Consider the following 14,572-nt stretch of genomic DNA (forward strand, 5'->3'; position numbering starts at 1 on the left):
TTAGTTTGGGTTTGTTGGTACTTGCGACTTGTGTTTTGCAATATGTCGTATCCTACTCAACTCCCTTAGTATTGACTTTGAGCATTGTACATTTGCATGGTCATGCTAACTTGTGGGCACTGATTCATCAAATAAGACGATTCCATTTCCGCGCAAAAAAAAAAGGATGGTTGTATTTTTACTGACATTCTTTGCATGTTAATAGTACTTGCGTCATTGGATTATTCGCATTTCCGTTATTTTAATATCTCAGATAATGCGTGAATCATGATGGCTTGTGCTGGATTTGGTTGTTTTGGTAATCTCCTCCAAAGTCACCCTTTCTTTGTTTTGTGTCACAAAATGACCTTAATTTTCCATAGTAATGTTTCCTACTTTTTTGTTTGTAGCAACACACAGACATTCGGCTAGCTTTTCTTATTTCTGAAATTGATGCCGTGAATGAAGAATGCATACAAAATATCAGTATTTATTTTTGAGAAATTATATATATAAAATATCAGTAGAGTTGGATGTAAACGGGCCCTAATTTTAACGTATTTGAACATCACGAGCAAACCGCATTTATTTATTTATGACGAAGAAAAAAATGGACGTGTCCTCTGGCGGTCTGGCCCATCCCATACCATGGCCTCGTGTGGTGATTACGATCGATCATGCAGCTAGAGATTGACAGCCGCCGCCGCCGCCGCCGCCGTGCTCCAGGTTCCAGGCAGATCGACGACGGCGACGTGGTTGGTTGCCGGAGATGAGCGGCGGCATCCGGCGGTTGGTGAACCTGGGGGTGTATGATGGGCGCAACCGTGTATATTCGCTCCGACGTTTGGACCTCTCCAAGATGGGCTTGTTTCACCGGACGGCAGAAGAGGCGGCCGCGGATGGCAAGCTGCTGCCAACACTCACGCCCGCCAAGGCCTCGGCGCCCAACAGGAGAAGGATCTGCAAGGCTGACCTGGCGGCGGCGGAGGCCGCGGCGCCCACCATCCGGACGCCGGCGAGCGAGCTGGTCATTAAGTCACCGGAAGTATCAAGCAGCCTGCCGACCCATCACCGCGTCCATTTCCTCCCCACCGCCTCGGAGGACAAGGTCGTCTTGGGCGACCGCGCGAACCGCATGTTCCGCTTCGATGGCGGCGAGGGCCGCCGCTGGATCGAGAGCCTGCCAAGCCTCCACGAGCACAAACACTCGCCGCTGTCCATCGCCGTCCCTCCGTCGGACGTGCACCTGCATGACGGCCAAGACGGCGGTGACATGTACATCATCGATAGGATCCTCCATCCAGACAAGTCGGAGGCGAAGCCGCAGTTCGAGGCCCTGGTGTGGAGGGCGGAGCACCCGCGCTCCTTTTGTAGAAGTACCTGGCACTGCGACATCCTTTCGCTACCGCAGTGGATCATCCACCAGAAGCACGCCTACGTCTGTGGTCACGCCCTCGTCGGCGGCGACACCATCTGCTTCTCCATCGCCGAAGCCGAGGGCACTGGCACCTACTGCTTCCACATCGCTAGTCGCGAGTGGAGTAAGGCTGGCGACTGGGTTATGCCATTCCAGGGCAAGGCGGAGTATGTTCTGGAGCTCGGGCTCTGGTTCGGCGAATCAAGCGGCCTCCCCTGCGCCGCCAATATCTCTGGCGTCGTCAGAGGGGAGGAGCCATTGCAGGAGAAATTGCGGATCTGGGTGGATGATGACCTGCCAGAGGAGTGGCAACCGAGCGAATTGTGTAGGTCCAAGGTCATCAGCCTCGGTTTGGGCAGGTTCATCGTAGTAGACTTCTTGGATGCCATGGTACTCGACAAGGATTGCAACGAGATGGTTACGGGCAAGCAATTTGCCCTCTTCACTGGTATGGAGGTAGTGTACGATAACGGCCGCAGCAAGGGCAGTGTCAAAAATGTCAGCAATGGTGCTGGCAAAGACAATGACAACTACAATAGTGATACCAAAGGGATGATGCGTGGCCTACGTATGGTTAAGCACAAATCCAAACGTTACATGTTTAACGTGCAACAGAGTATCGACGCGGTGCTGTAAATGCATGGTTCAATAACGTGCAACAAGATCTTCAGCTGCAATTAACAGTGTTTTCCTTCTTAATTTGCTTTATATACTTTATTTTATTATTACTAGCACACATGCCCGTGCGTTGCAACGGGAGGATAAAATTACATGCCTCTAGCTTGATCAAGACCCCCACATGTCCGTATTCTCTAGTTCAACATGGCACCCTTTAATTAGAGCCAAACCAATATATTCTTTTTTTACTGGCACGTGCCCATATTTTGTTTCAATTATAATTAACTGGCATATTCTCTTTTATTGACGACTGGAAGCTATCACTGTCAATAATTTATGGTGTCTCTTATTCTAAACAAGCAGACTTAGCTTGACGTACCGGATGCGGAGCAGGCCCAGTATGGGAGTGATCGAACTCACGACCTCAAAGACCCGACCACATGTTCCTAGCCACTCAAACAAATGCAACGTCAGATTCAAAACTTTTTATTTGAACTTTTCAAAAACTAATAAGTATGAAATGCCAAATATACTTGGCAACATGAACAATTTTCCAAATTACATTTTTTCTAAAATTCTATACATTTTAAAAAAAGACGAACACAAAATTTGAACAGAACATTTGTTGAAATTCACAAACATTTCTTAAAATCATGAACGTTTTATAAAAATATAATTTTTTTTTGAAGTTGCGAACAATTTTTGGAGACGGGAACATGTTTTGAACATATGGAAGAAAAAATGTGTCTTTTAATGCAAGAATTATTTTCAATTTTGAACATATCACTAAAACAAGAATATTTTTCAAATTTGTAACATTTTTAAATCTTGCACAAATTTGGAAAAACCCAAACATTTTTGAAAAAATGGGAATAATTTTTAAAATTCCGTAAAATATCAGAATGATAAAAATTTAAAATTACAAACATTTTTTAAATAGGAACGGAATTTTGGAATTCATAACATGAACTACCAAATATACTTGGCAACGTGAACACTTTTCCAAAATTTGAACATTTTTTTGAAAGTTACATACATTTTTGGACAAAACAAGGACAAAAAATTTGAACAGAACATTTCCTGAAATTCGGATACATTTCTTAAAAAGCTGAACATTCTTATAAAAATATGAATATTTTCACGTTGTGAACAATTTTTTTTAAATGGGAACATGTGTTAAACATGCAGAAGAATTTTAGAAAATAATGCAAACATTCTTTTCAATTTTTAAACCTATATCTAAAACAAGAATATTTTTCGAATTTGGAACATTTTTTAAATGCATTTGTTTAAATCTTGATTTTTTTGTGAAAAATACGAACATTTTATTAAGAATGGGAATATTTTTAAAATTTGAAAATATTTTGGCACGACAAAAAAACAGAAACATTTTTGAAAATAGGAACACAGTTTTGTAATTCATAACTTTTTACGAAATTGTGAATAAAAATTGAAACTGCAAACATTGTTTGAAAATTTTGGAATTTCAGAATTTCTTAAAAAATATAGCAATGGGCAAAATAAAAAGAAACAGGAAATGAATAGAGAAAGAAACAGAAAAAGAAAATTTAACAGAACACAAACAAAAATGGGCCGCCATGTCTTGGTCGCCCTGTGCGTAGCTGAAACTATATGCCGCTTCGAGCGAAGAATAGGATTCTTTTATTGCTGCGTGGGCAGGAAAAAATGGCTGACTTTACTGGGCCATAGGGCGCGTGGCCCACGTATGAAATTCTCCACAAATCGTTTTTCCTTTGCTAACAGACGGAGTACGAAAGTTTAGTACCACCTCGGATAAAATGAAACATCTTTTAGCGGTGAACGGATGAAAAAATCAGAGAAACGCACCTTGCTTTATTATTAGCAAGGGTATAGAGGTATAGATATAGAGGTATAGATATAGATATAGATAGGTATAGATATAGATATAGATATAGACTCCACATACAGATGCTCGACATGACCACTGCCAATTCCTGAACTTGTATTCTCATGAACTTGTATACTCATGAACTTGTATTCTTGGTGTCTATTCCTTTTTCTATCTCTATAAGCCACCGGAGAATTCATTTTCGGACAAATCAAGGCGCATGAGCAATGGAAGCAACACGAGGTTGTCAAATGGAATTATGCCGGACAACCTGTTGTTGCTCAGGTCGAGACTGTTGAGCTTCTGCAACAAAATGATTGATGTCGGTATGGAACCAGTTAGTTGGTTGCCGGACATTGACAACTCCATAAGGTTTGAGAACTTGCTCATGTCCGCCGGTAGCTCGCCGGAAATCAGGTTGTTCTCCGCCTGGAACATGGACAATCCGGTTGCAGATGTTGGCATGGACCCAGAGAACTTGTTGTTCCTCATCTTAATTAGCGAGATGTTCTCAGATAACTTAGCCGGTAAAGCCCCAGTGAACCCATTGTTCTGTATCATCACAGTGGTCAACTTGGGTAATGACCACCATATCTTGGCTGGGAAATCGCCGGAGAAGCGGTTGTTGTAGAGCATGATGTTGTTCAACAAGACGCAATCGCCGAGGTTCTTCGGTAGCTCGCCGGAGAAGCTGTTGTCGAAGACGACGAGGTCATAGAGCTTCCTGTTGGCGCAAAGTGAATCCGGGAGCAGGCCCGAGAGGTTATTGTTGCAGATCTCGAGGTTGCCTAGGGGCGAGTGCTTCCCGAGCTCCCACGGGATCTCACCGGACAGATTGTTTTCAAATAGCCTGATGTCCGTGAGTTTGGGGAGCATCGCTATGCTTGCTGGAATGGTGCCGGTGAGCTGGTTGGTGTACATGAACAATATGCTCAGGTTCTTGAGGCGACCAAAGTCTTCCGGTATTTCTCCGGTGAGATTGTTCGACGACACATCAAGCTCTATCAAATTCACCGACGTGATTTTGCATGGCAGTTTCCCGGTGAGTTTATTGTTGTACAGGTACAAGAGCTCAAGCTTTCCGTGTTGCCAGACCCATGTCGGGATCTTGCCGGTAAGGTTGTTACCGTACATGGCGAACAACATGAGGTTCGCCAAGCTGGAGTAGGCTTTCGGGATGTCGCCCGTCATGTTCATGTTGGACATCCACAGGTAGCTCAGGTTGGTTAGCCCGGCGAACTCAGGGGGTGCCGGAGCCGGCGCGAACGGGTTCAAGGCCAGCGTGAGCTGCTCGAGCCCGGCGAGCTTGCTTATCTCGGCAGCTGGATATGCCCCGGTGAACTCGTTAGTGTCAAGAACCAGCGACCTCAGCGCTGGTAGCCTGGCCAGGGCGGCCGGCACCACACCCTGGAAGTGATTGCTTGACAGGTTGAGGTGCTCCATCTTCGGCGACAGGTGGTTGATGTCATCCGGAAGAACCCCGTGGAAGGCGTTGTAGGAGAGGTCGAGGAAGCGGAGGTGGGAGCAGGCGTAGAGCGGGACGCCGGAGAAGCCATTGGTAAGATAGTTGTAGGAGAGGTCGAGGTGGGTGAGGCTCAGTAGGTCGCACACCGACTCTGCCACCTTGCCGGTGATGTTTAGATTCGGCAATGATATCCCTATCACTGCACGTCCGTCGTCGCCACCGCAGACCACGCCGGTGGCCGGTCCAGTCGCAGTGGTCGGCATTGGCGATAGGGTCCCACGACGCAAGCTGCGTGGGGTTTCCCCATTGGGTCTTGATAGCTAGGAGGGTGGCTTGGTCGCCGTAGGTGGGCTGCGACCTCGATGCGCCGGCCAGCAGAAGGACGCCGAGGAGCACAATCAGGTGGATGGTCGACATGATTTTTGTGACGAGAGGTGGGGAGTGGGAGTGGGGACTGGCGAGTGGAGCTAGCTGCTGGCCTCATATTAATATACCCAAGCAGAGTCTAGACTAGAGTCGTGGGTCGTCTGCTAAATGAGGTACACATATGCAAATATCTTTTTATTGGAATGAAGCAGGATACTCGAGTACTCGGTGGGAATTTCTACTACTCCCCCCTCCGTTCGGAATTACTTGTCGCGAAAATGTATGTATCTAGATGTATTTTAGTTCTAGATACATCCATTTTCGAGACAAGTAATTCCAAACGGAGGGAGTACCACACAATAGAAGTAAAATATCAGAGAGCAGCCACAATGCATGTATGGTTCACGATAGCACAAAAATCACATCATCATCAATGTACGCGCATTATTTAGATAGCAAATGCGTAAGAATTCTTCTGTTTTTATTTACGAGGCCTCAGTTGTGTTTTCCATCTTCGTTGCCTGTGCCATCATCATCATCATCATCGTTGTCGGAGCCATCGGTGCCACAGTTGTGTTTTCCATCTTCGTTGCCTGTGCCATCAGTCTCACTATTGTGGTGGCTACTGTCTTTGCCTTTGCCGTTGTTGACGTTGCAGAACGCTACCCGCATACCGGTGAAGAGGGCAAATTCCTTGACGGGATCCATCTCCTTCCAGTCCTTGTTGAATTTCATGGCATCCAAGAAGTCCACGATGATGAACCTACCGGAACCGAGGCTGATGACATAGGGATTGCACAAGATGTTCGGCTGGCACTCCTCTGGTAGGTCATCACACGCCCATATCCGCATCTTGTCCGGCGACGGCTCCTCCCCTTGAACGACGCCCGAGAGGTCAGCAGCGCAGGGAAGGTTGTCTTGTGAAGAGATGCCGAACCAAACTCCAAGCTCCAGGACGTAATCCGCCTTGCCATCGAAAGGCATGAGCCAGTCGCCAGCTTTGCTCCACTCACGTGTCGTGATGTGGAAGCAGTAGGAGCCGAATCCCTCGGCATCAGAGATGGAGAAGAAGATGGTGTCGCTGCCAACGAGGGCATGGCCGTAGACGAAGGCATGCCTTGTTAGATAATCTTGATTGATTGTGTTCGCTTTGACTCAAACAAACCGAACACTAATCAATCAAGATTACCTAATATGCTTGTGGTGGCTGATCCACGTTGGCAGCGGGAGGATGTCGCAGTGCCAGAACCTGTGTGATATGGGGGATGGGGCGAGTCCCCTCCACACAAGAGCCTCAAATTGCGGCCGCACCTATGCCTTGTAGATGATGTAGAGGTCGCCAGTGTCCTCGCTGTCATGGAGGTGTAAGTCCGTCGGAGGGACAGAGACAGCCAGCGGCGAGTGCTTGTACATGTGAAGGCTAGGCATGGTATCGACATAGCAACAACCGTCGATGATGTCGGATCGTAACATGCGATTCACGGAGTCGCCCAAGATGACCTTGCTCTCCGAGGCGGTGGGCAGGAAATGAATGCCGCGAGGGCTCCGCAGATTTCCGGTGGCCTGGATCAGAGAGGTGGTCATGTCTCTCAATCAGACCTGACGTTTCTTTCTTCTCTTGGCTAGGCCTAACAAAAAGGGAATCTACTAGCATTAGCTCCCGTCCCCCCTATCCCTTGGCGGTTAGGGCAAACAATCCCCTACAAACTTCACTGGTGAGATCGTGGATTTGCCTCCCCTCTACCCGCCGCTTCAGAGGTCGGTAGCAAGCAGGGGAATCCTGGTGCTTCCACTTTGGTTAGTATTTTAGTTTAGGATTATTTAGTCCTCAAGTGGATGCCGGGGCTTCTTCTTCGAGTTTGTCTTCCGGACCTTGATCCTCTTCGATTTCGTCCGGCAGGACGAAGCCGACGGAAATCCAACATAGATTTTTGTCGTATCCTTCAGGCGGTTGTGTTAGATTTGTTTTCACATTACATAAGGGGTGGGGGTACATAATTGGATGGAGGGAGTGTTTATTTGCGGAAATTCATTCAAGACGCAGAAAACTGGGAGGTGAAAGTTGACCCCAAAGTGCTGACAACATGTAGGTCAAATGCTTCGGGAACACAGGTTTGTTGAATTACCAACAAGGCTACATCATCAAATTTCGTTATAATGAAACTGAGTGTTCTGCATTTCTACCCCTATTGTTTTGCCACTGACGTGGCTTTAAGTTTAAACACAACATTAACACGAATACATACGTAGTTGCATACTGTCTACATGGTAAATCGGACATTTTTAGAAACTTGCTTGACATTTTTCCCTTTTAAAATCTGCCAAATTAAAACTAATTTTCTATTTTCTGTAACACATCTTAAAAAATATGTTAAGGCATTTTCCAAAAATGAAAGGAAACTTGCTGAATAAATCTGTTAGCATGTTTTTTCCATGTTTTTTTCCTGAATAGATGAACTCAATTCTCCTTGGTTTTACAAGGCCCAGCTGGTTCTTGGATTGTTAAGAAGGAAAGCATTGGGCCCATCTAGTCCAACCGAAAAGGCAAAGGTGAGACGAGATTGCTGGGAGCAACTAATTAACGAGCGCTCCTTCGAGAGCCTAGCAACGCTCAGCGCCACTTGGTGCGCTCTCAGCCACTCGCCATGTGTCGCGCTCTGGGCGCTCCCTCCGGATTTTTTTTTTATTTTTTTGCACGCGTTTTTGGCTTTTTAAACGTTTTTTTCTGGTTTTCCATCGGTCTTCCGTAGCTTTTCGACCAAATTTTTTTTGCGCAAAAAACACATTTTTTTTTGCGAGAGGCACGGCCGTGCCTCTTTGAAACGGGAAAAAAACGTGTTTTCTGTTTTTTCCTTTCGCGAGAGGCACGGTTTTGCTTCCGCGAGAGGCATGGTTGTGCTTTCGTGAGAGGCACGGCCGTGCCTCTTGGAAACAAAAAAAAACACATTTCCTTTTTTTTCTTTCGCGAGAGGCACGGTTTTGCTTCCACGAGAGGCACGGTTGTGCTTTGCGAGAGTCACGGCCGTGCCTCCTCGGAAATGAAAAAAGAAATGCATTTTCTTTTTTTTCTTTCGTGAAAGGCACGATTTTGCTTTCGCGGGAGGCACGGCTGTGATTTTGTTAGAGGCACGGGTGTGCCTCTTTCGGAAAGGGAAAAAAACCCGTGCTCCCGGTTCGGTTTTTTCATCCGGTTTTTTTTCGTGAAAAAAAAGTTCGTCAAAACCAAGTGAGGCGTCCTACGAAAGGAGTAATATTTTTTCATGTAAAATAAAATTACCACCCAAGAAAAAGAGCAACCAAGTGAGGCACCTAGTGGAACTGTACAATTAAATGTTTTTAGGATTTTGGTAAAAAGGAAAATTACTTTTGCTACTATGAGCCGCTCGCTCAGCTGCAAGGTGTGTTTAATTAGCTATTCGAACCATTTCAAACACTGCAGGGTATCAGACACGGGAAAGACACGGCCGACCGCCACCGTTTACGTGATTGTGTCCTACTTGCATTGAAGAAATACAGGTAGCCAATCCACAAAAATATGTTTAGTTTAGAAACCGATCCGACGTCCAAAGACGATAGTGCAAAGCCAATCAGATGAAAATCTTGCAAGTTAGTGGCGCCCAACACTGCCAGACTGTAGATGCACATTGGAATTTGATTCCCCCTTCGCGCAACATCTTATATATGCCGATTTTGCCGTGTACCTACCCGAGGCATCCCATAGCCAGATCGGTTTATCCTCCTCATTAGGAATGAGCTCTATCTCAATCAGTCTAGTCCAGAGATGAACGAACTGACTCAACTCCTCCGTCGACATATCTCCAACAATGTCTGAAGTCCAGGAATGTAGATGCATCGCATCCTTGACAGTTCTCTTGTTCGCCACCGGAGTCCTGACCTTACCAACAACCAGAGGCACAATTTCAGCCAGGCGAGCTCCATTCAGCCTGCGATCTCTCCAAAACAGCACGCTGGATCCTTCCCCAAGCTGCCACTGCACCAAGCTGTCGAACGCAATTTGCACTTGCTTTTCGGAGGAAAAGTTTGAAACACTGCATGGTATCAGACACGGGAAAAGACACGGGAGAGGTGGCCAACCACCACCGTTCACGTGATTGTGTCCTGCTTGCATTGAACGAATAGGTAGCCATCCGTGAAAATATTTTTAGTTTAGACAGATCTGAACTAGGTAAACGAGCCAATTTAGATGCACGCAAAGGCCATGTGATAGTGTGCACGCAGAGGCTGAGGTAGCGAGTCCTGTGCCTATGATAATTTACCGTTGGTTCTAGGGAGTGCAAGGCTAGTAGTAAACAAGCATATAGTACTACTAATGCTCATGTGTACTCCCTCTCTAAAGAAATATAAGATCGTTTAGATTACTATTTTAGTGATCTAAATAATTTTACATTTCTTTATAGAAAGTGTGATTCTTTATTTGATATGATCAATTGAAAAGGAAAACTACCTAGCTTTCTGGTTATTGTCCATAAAAATATTTTAGTGTAAGACGTTTTTTGACACTAGTGCATTATGGGACCGAGGGGGTAATTAAGATGATGATAAGCTGCTGACTAGGCTTGCCAGTCGACAGGTGTTATCTAATTAAGTTCATTCATGTGACACAACTTGTCAGCTTGCTTTGCTGCATCTGGTGTCTTTTCTCCATACGACCAAAAGGACGGGTTCGGCAGTATAATAGAACAAGAAGTTCAGCATCCAACACAAAGTGGTTAGCAGGGAAAAAAAAAGTGCTGCGCAACGCTAGCACTAGCTCACACAAACATGGTACCACACGCTGCAAGCAAATTCAGCACAAGGTACTGATCATTAGCTCAAATTAAGCTGCTGACTGGTTAACAATGAGCATTGCTGCTATCTAATGTCTATTTGAAAAGGAAAAAAAAGACCAGACCAAACCGTTATTATTTTTGTGTGAAACCGCGTTTCTTGATGAGGAGGTCTCCAAGGTGAAATAACCGCATGTTACTTAGACTAAACCGCGTATAGGGATGAGGACGAGTACGCTACAAGCAGTCAAGTCAACTGATCATAAATATCTCCTCGGTTTGCTTTATATATACCAACAGGCACCGGTAGCAAGGTATCCATTCATCTCAGATCTCAAGTACATCCCCTCCTGGTGTTCTCTTCCCGGCTTGGATCCCTGTGATCAATTGTTCCTCTCAAAGGTCAGTGCACTCAACAAACTGCTTGATTATTTTCAGATACACCTTCTTTGTTCATACTTAGCCTGATGTTGTTTAACAACTTCCTTGCTTTGGTAAAATGAAAGTTGTAACTGCTCATATCAGTAACTTCTTATATTATCAGCAATGAGCACCGGCGGTATAACCCTAGAAAACCTGCCGAAGGAACTACCACTAGACTTTTTCAAGGAAATTACAAATAACTTTGCCAGTGAAATAGGTTCAGGTGCATTTGGGTCTGTTTATAAGGTATGATTTCGCTACAACATTTTCTGTCTATTCGAAGATGGATACAAAAAGGTGCTGATATACATCAATCTTATGTGACTTTAAAACAGGGGACTCTGGGTGGTGGTGGAGTGGTGGCTGTGAAGAAACTCGCGGAAAATTCACCTGTGCCACGCGATGAAATATTTAAGAAGGAGGTTCAGAATATTATGGTGCTCGAACATGAAAATATTGTCAAGTTTCTTGCATACTGCCGTGAAGGACAAAACAGATTGGTCCAGAGCAATGGAAGACACATTATTGCAGAGATTACTGAAACTTTGCTCTGCTATGAATACGTACCTAATGGGAGCCTTGAGCAGAAGCTTTTTGGTACGTCATATATTTCACTATCTGTCCTATTTATCATTTATTTTATTTACTTCCCCTTTTTAGATGGTTTGGAGTTTTAACATCGTCTCGCATAAATTCCTCTAATTTTTGCACTGCTATAACAGTGAGCAATAAAAGATATTATCACATATTACCAATAGAAGAATCTTCTTCTTGTTTTGGTGGAGATTATTCACTTCAGAAGATCTTTTTTTTTTGTGTGGACATTGTTTACTTCACAATATCTTCTTTGTCTATTTTATTCCAAAAAATATTATCCATTTGAATCCATTATCTTAGAAAATTATCAAAATTCGATTATATATTACTTCAGGTGAATCCATTGACATTGATTGGGACACACGGTTCAAAATAATAAAGGGGGTCTGTGAGGGTATACGTTATCTGCATGGATTGCCTAGTCCGGTTCTCCATTTGGGTCTGAAGCCTCAAAATATATTCCTGGATGGAAACATGGCACCGAAAATTGCAGAATTTGGATTCTCAAGAATATTTGGCGAAGACCAAACCCGAATGAACACACGAAGTGTTGTGGGATCTGTGTAAGCTTCTGTTTCATTATAATCCTTGTTCCTGTAATTTAAGGTAAACTTGATTTGTTTACACCTCAAATAATCCTGATTAAGATATTACCTCCATAAGTGGATATATGGCCCCAGAGTATCTATATAATGGTGAAATCTCGGCCCGCTCAGACATATATAGTTTAGGCCTAATCATAATGGAGATATCCACGAGAGAGAAGAATAGTTCCAGCGCCGACCAGAAGCATGCAAGGAAATATATTGATGCCGTAAGAATAAACATCACTTCTTTAGTTGAATATTGAAATTGATAATATTCACCTATAAGTTCTATGTATTACATTGCCAAGGAGAGTAATTTCACATTTTTATTTAGGTAAAAGAAAACTGGTCGCAAGAGAAAATAATGTCTGAGTACCCCGAGTTAGAAGATGCTGATTTTTCTCAAATAGAAGCCTGCATCAAGATTGCTCTGCAATGTGTGGAGATTGATCAGAAGAAGAGACCTTCCATTCAGGAGATTATCAGCAAGTTTCAGTAATCTCTAGCTACAAATGAACGAGGAGGTACAAAATTTCCTCTAGACACACATAGGCTCTTTATTGAAAAGAGATAATTTTGTTAACTGCAAGGGAATAAGTCTAGATCTTTCTTGTATTATATGGATGGTATCTTCTTATCGATTGTTTTGTTTCACTGACCGCTAGATAAAGCAATATATTTCTCTTCTGGTTGATATTAGTAAACACCATCTGGATGCATGCATATGTGTAAATATCATGTGCCGTCTTAAGGTTAACCCGTCACAAGTACAACTCAATGATAAAGTTCAGGCTAGTAGCTAATTAAGGTGGTACAATAATACTGCAGTGCATACACTATATGCAAATGAAAGAAACTAATAATTACCGTAATTAATCCATCATTAGTTCATCTCACACTTATTTTAGGGTAGAATTAAATTAAATTATCAGAAAGGTGTGATAGCACCCGGGGGTCCCGACTCCCTCTTATCTGGCTCGTTGAGCAAATACAAGATTCGTGCTCTGGCCTTTTGCGGTGTCAGTTTGATTAAGCAGGTCATTTAACCAGACAAACATGACAGCTCCTTTTCGTTCTAGAGAGAGGCCTAGGGTGTAGGGGCGCATCTCTCTGAGGTCTAGGGTGGCACAGTGGTAGGCATGGCAGAAGACGAGGTGGGTCATGGTTGAATGGACATGCCACAACACTCGCAGCAAACCCAGCGCGTCACCCCGACCAAATTCTAACTATCAGCTGTTGTGAATTCATTAAGCTATGATTGAGCTGTTTGCATTAAAATATGACATCTCTAGAAGAATGATTACTTGATTTTTTTACATTGATCCTCAAACCGTGAAAACTGAAATTGTAGGATAGAATATGCACCACTAGGGTTTTTCGGGTGTCTAATGATAAATTAGTCTATCCTAGTTTCCTAGCGAGAGACGCGAGAAAATTAATGATACCATCCCCCGCCCAAAGCAAGTTTTTGGCATTGTGTTATTTTCAAGTCATAAAAAAAATCCAAGAATCATGAATATGATATAAGCTCAACGTTTATTCTTAACTTCATCAAATAGTTAAATTAATCTATTATGTATATTTTTTCTTACTTGATGTCATGTTATCTACTATATAGTAATATGAAATGTATATATTTCCATTGATGCTAAGATCTGTCACGAAATTTCAGGTCTCCAATCCCCGGGGAGGGCACAACTATGCACTGTGCAATAAGAAAAGTACAAGATGAAGTAAAACAAGATCCCAGAATGCTACAATAATACAAGTGTTTTGTGGCAACATGACCCGATATCACATCATTGCAGAACTAATTAAAATTTATTTCCTTTTTAGTTTTATCGAACAAATATTTACCTTATATTATCATGAGGGAACATTGTTGAACAGTTGTGCCTTTTCAACTCAGTTTGAGATATCAATTTGTCTTCCCTAAATTGTTTGTAAGATGGGTATGCAAGCTATCTGCCTATATCTACCACCCTCTCGTCCCATCATGTTGCCATCCTGCTCTTCCCCAAATTTGTAGTACCAATTTGGTTCACTTGTAGAGTGCTTGTGCAGGGGAGGATGGAGTATGGATAGGAGTTAGATGAGGTTGCCCGGGAGGTTTTTAAGATAATATATTTTTGGCATGAATGCAATCTTTGATTTGGCTTGTCAACATAACAATGACATTGATACGATGATTTACCTTTGTCAAAGTTGAATGAATATAAGTTAGGAAAGTGTTAGTCAAGTTTGAACCCATTTGTTGTTTTATGGTATACAAACTTCATGCAAAAATGGGTATAACCAGGAGTAGCAGTAGACTATAAATGTAGCTGCAGTGGCTTTGCTTGTGCGGTCATTTTATTTTTTTCTATTTCCACTATGATTCCAAATCATGTTAAGGATAATGTCTTTCTGAGCTTTCTTCTTCCAGAAACCCGACGAAGATGGATGAGAGAGAGAGAGAGAGAG

The 14,572-nt window shown here is 43.5% G+C and overlaps 2 protein-coding genes and 2 pseudogenes across 2 annotated transcripts; 2 read left to right on the plus strand and 2 right to left on the minus strand.

The window, feature by feature from the left end:
• The first annotated feature begins 748 nt into the window (after positions 1–748).
• Positions 749–2,032, plus strand: LOC119366669. The gene has a single exon (XM_037632437.1). It carries the CDS (start codon positions 749–751, stop codon positions 2,030–2,032), a length of 1,284 nt encoding a protein of 427 aa, XP_037488334.1.
• A 1,888-nt stretch (positions 2,033–3,920) lies between these two features.
• Positions 3,921–5,787, minus strand: LOC119366726 (annotated as a pseudogene).
• Positions 5,788–6,210: 423 nt separating this feature from the next.
• LOC119366670 lies at positions 6,211–7,299 on the minus strand (annotated as a pseudogene).
• A 3,519-nt stretch (positions 7,300–10,818) lies between these two features.
• On the plus strand, positions 10,819–14,027 carry LOC119361630 (cysteine-rich receptor-like protein kinase 25). Its single transcript, XM_037626763.1, has 7 exons — positions 10,819–10,904; positions 11,047–11,171; positions 11,261–11,522; positions 11,857–12,085; positions 12,186–12,336; positions 12,444–12,633; positions 13,782–14,027. The coding sequence occupies exons 2-6, from the start codon at positions 11,049–11,051 to the stop codon at positions 12,606–12,608; spliced, it is 930 nt and encodes a 309-aa protein (XP_037482660.1). The 5' UTR covers positions 10,819–10,904; positions 11,047–11,048; the 3' UTR covers positions 12,609–12,633; positions 13,782–14,027.
• Positions 14,028–14,572: the final 545 nt, after the last annotated feature.

Source organism: Triticum dicoccoides, chromosome 2B (genome assembly GCF_002162155.2).
Source record: "Triticum dicoccoides isolate Atlit2015 ecotype Zavitan chromosome 2B, WEW_v2.0, whole genome shotgun sequence".
Classification (NCBI taxonomy): domain Eukaryota; kingdom Viridiplantae; phylum Streptophyta; class Magnoliopsida; order Poales; family Poaceae; genus Triticum; species Triticum dicoccoides.

Excerpts from the sequence above, each read along its gene's own strand:
- LOC119366669 (XM_037632437.1), top strand. The coding sequence starts at position 749 with ATGAGCGGCGGCATCCGGCGGTTGGTGAACCTGGGGGTGTATGATGGG.
- LOC119361630 (XM_037626763.1), top strand. The coding sequence starts at position 11,049 with ATGAGCACCGGCGGTATAACCCTAGAAAACCTGCCGAAGGAACTACCA. Across the intron at positions 11,172-11,260 it reads CATTTGGGTCTGTTTATAAG|GGGACTCTGGGTGGTGGTGG; the intron begins GTATGATTTCGC and ends ACTTTAAAACAG. Across the intron at positions 12,086-12,185 it reads CGAAGTGTTGTGGGATCTGT|TGGATATATGGCCCCAGAGT; the intron begins GTAAGCTTCTGT and ends TACCTCCATAAG.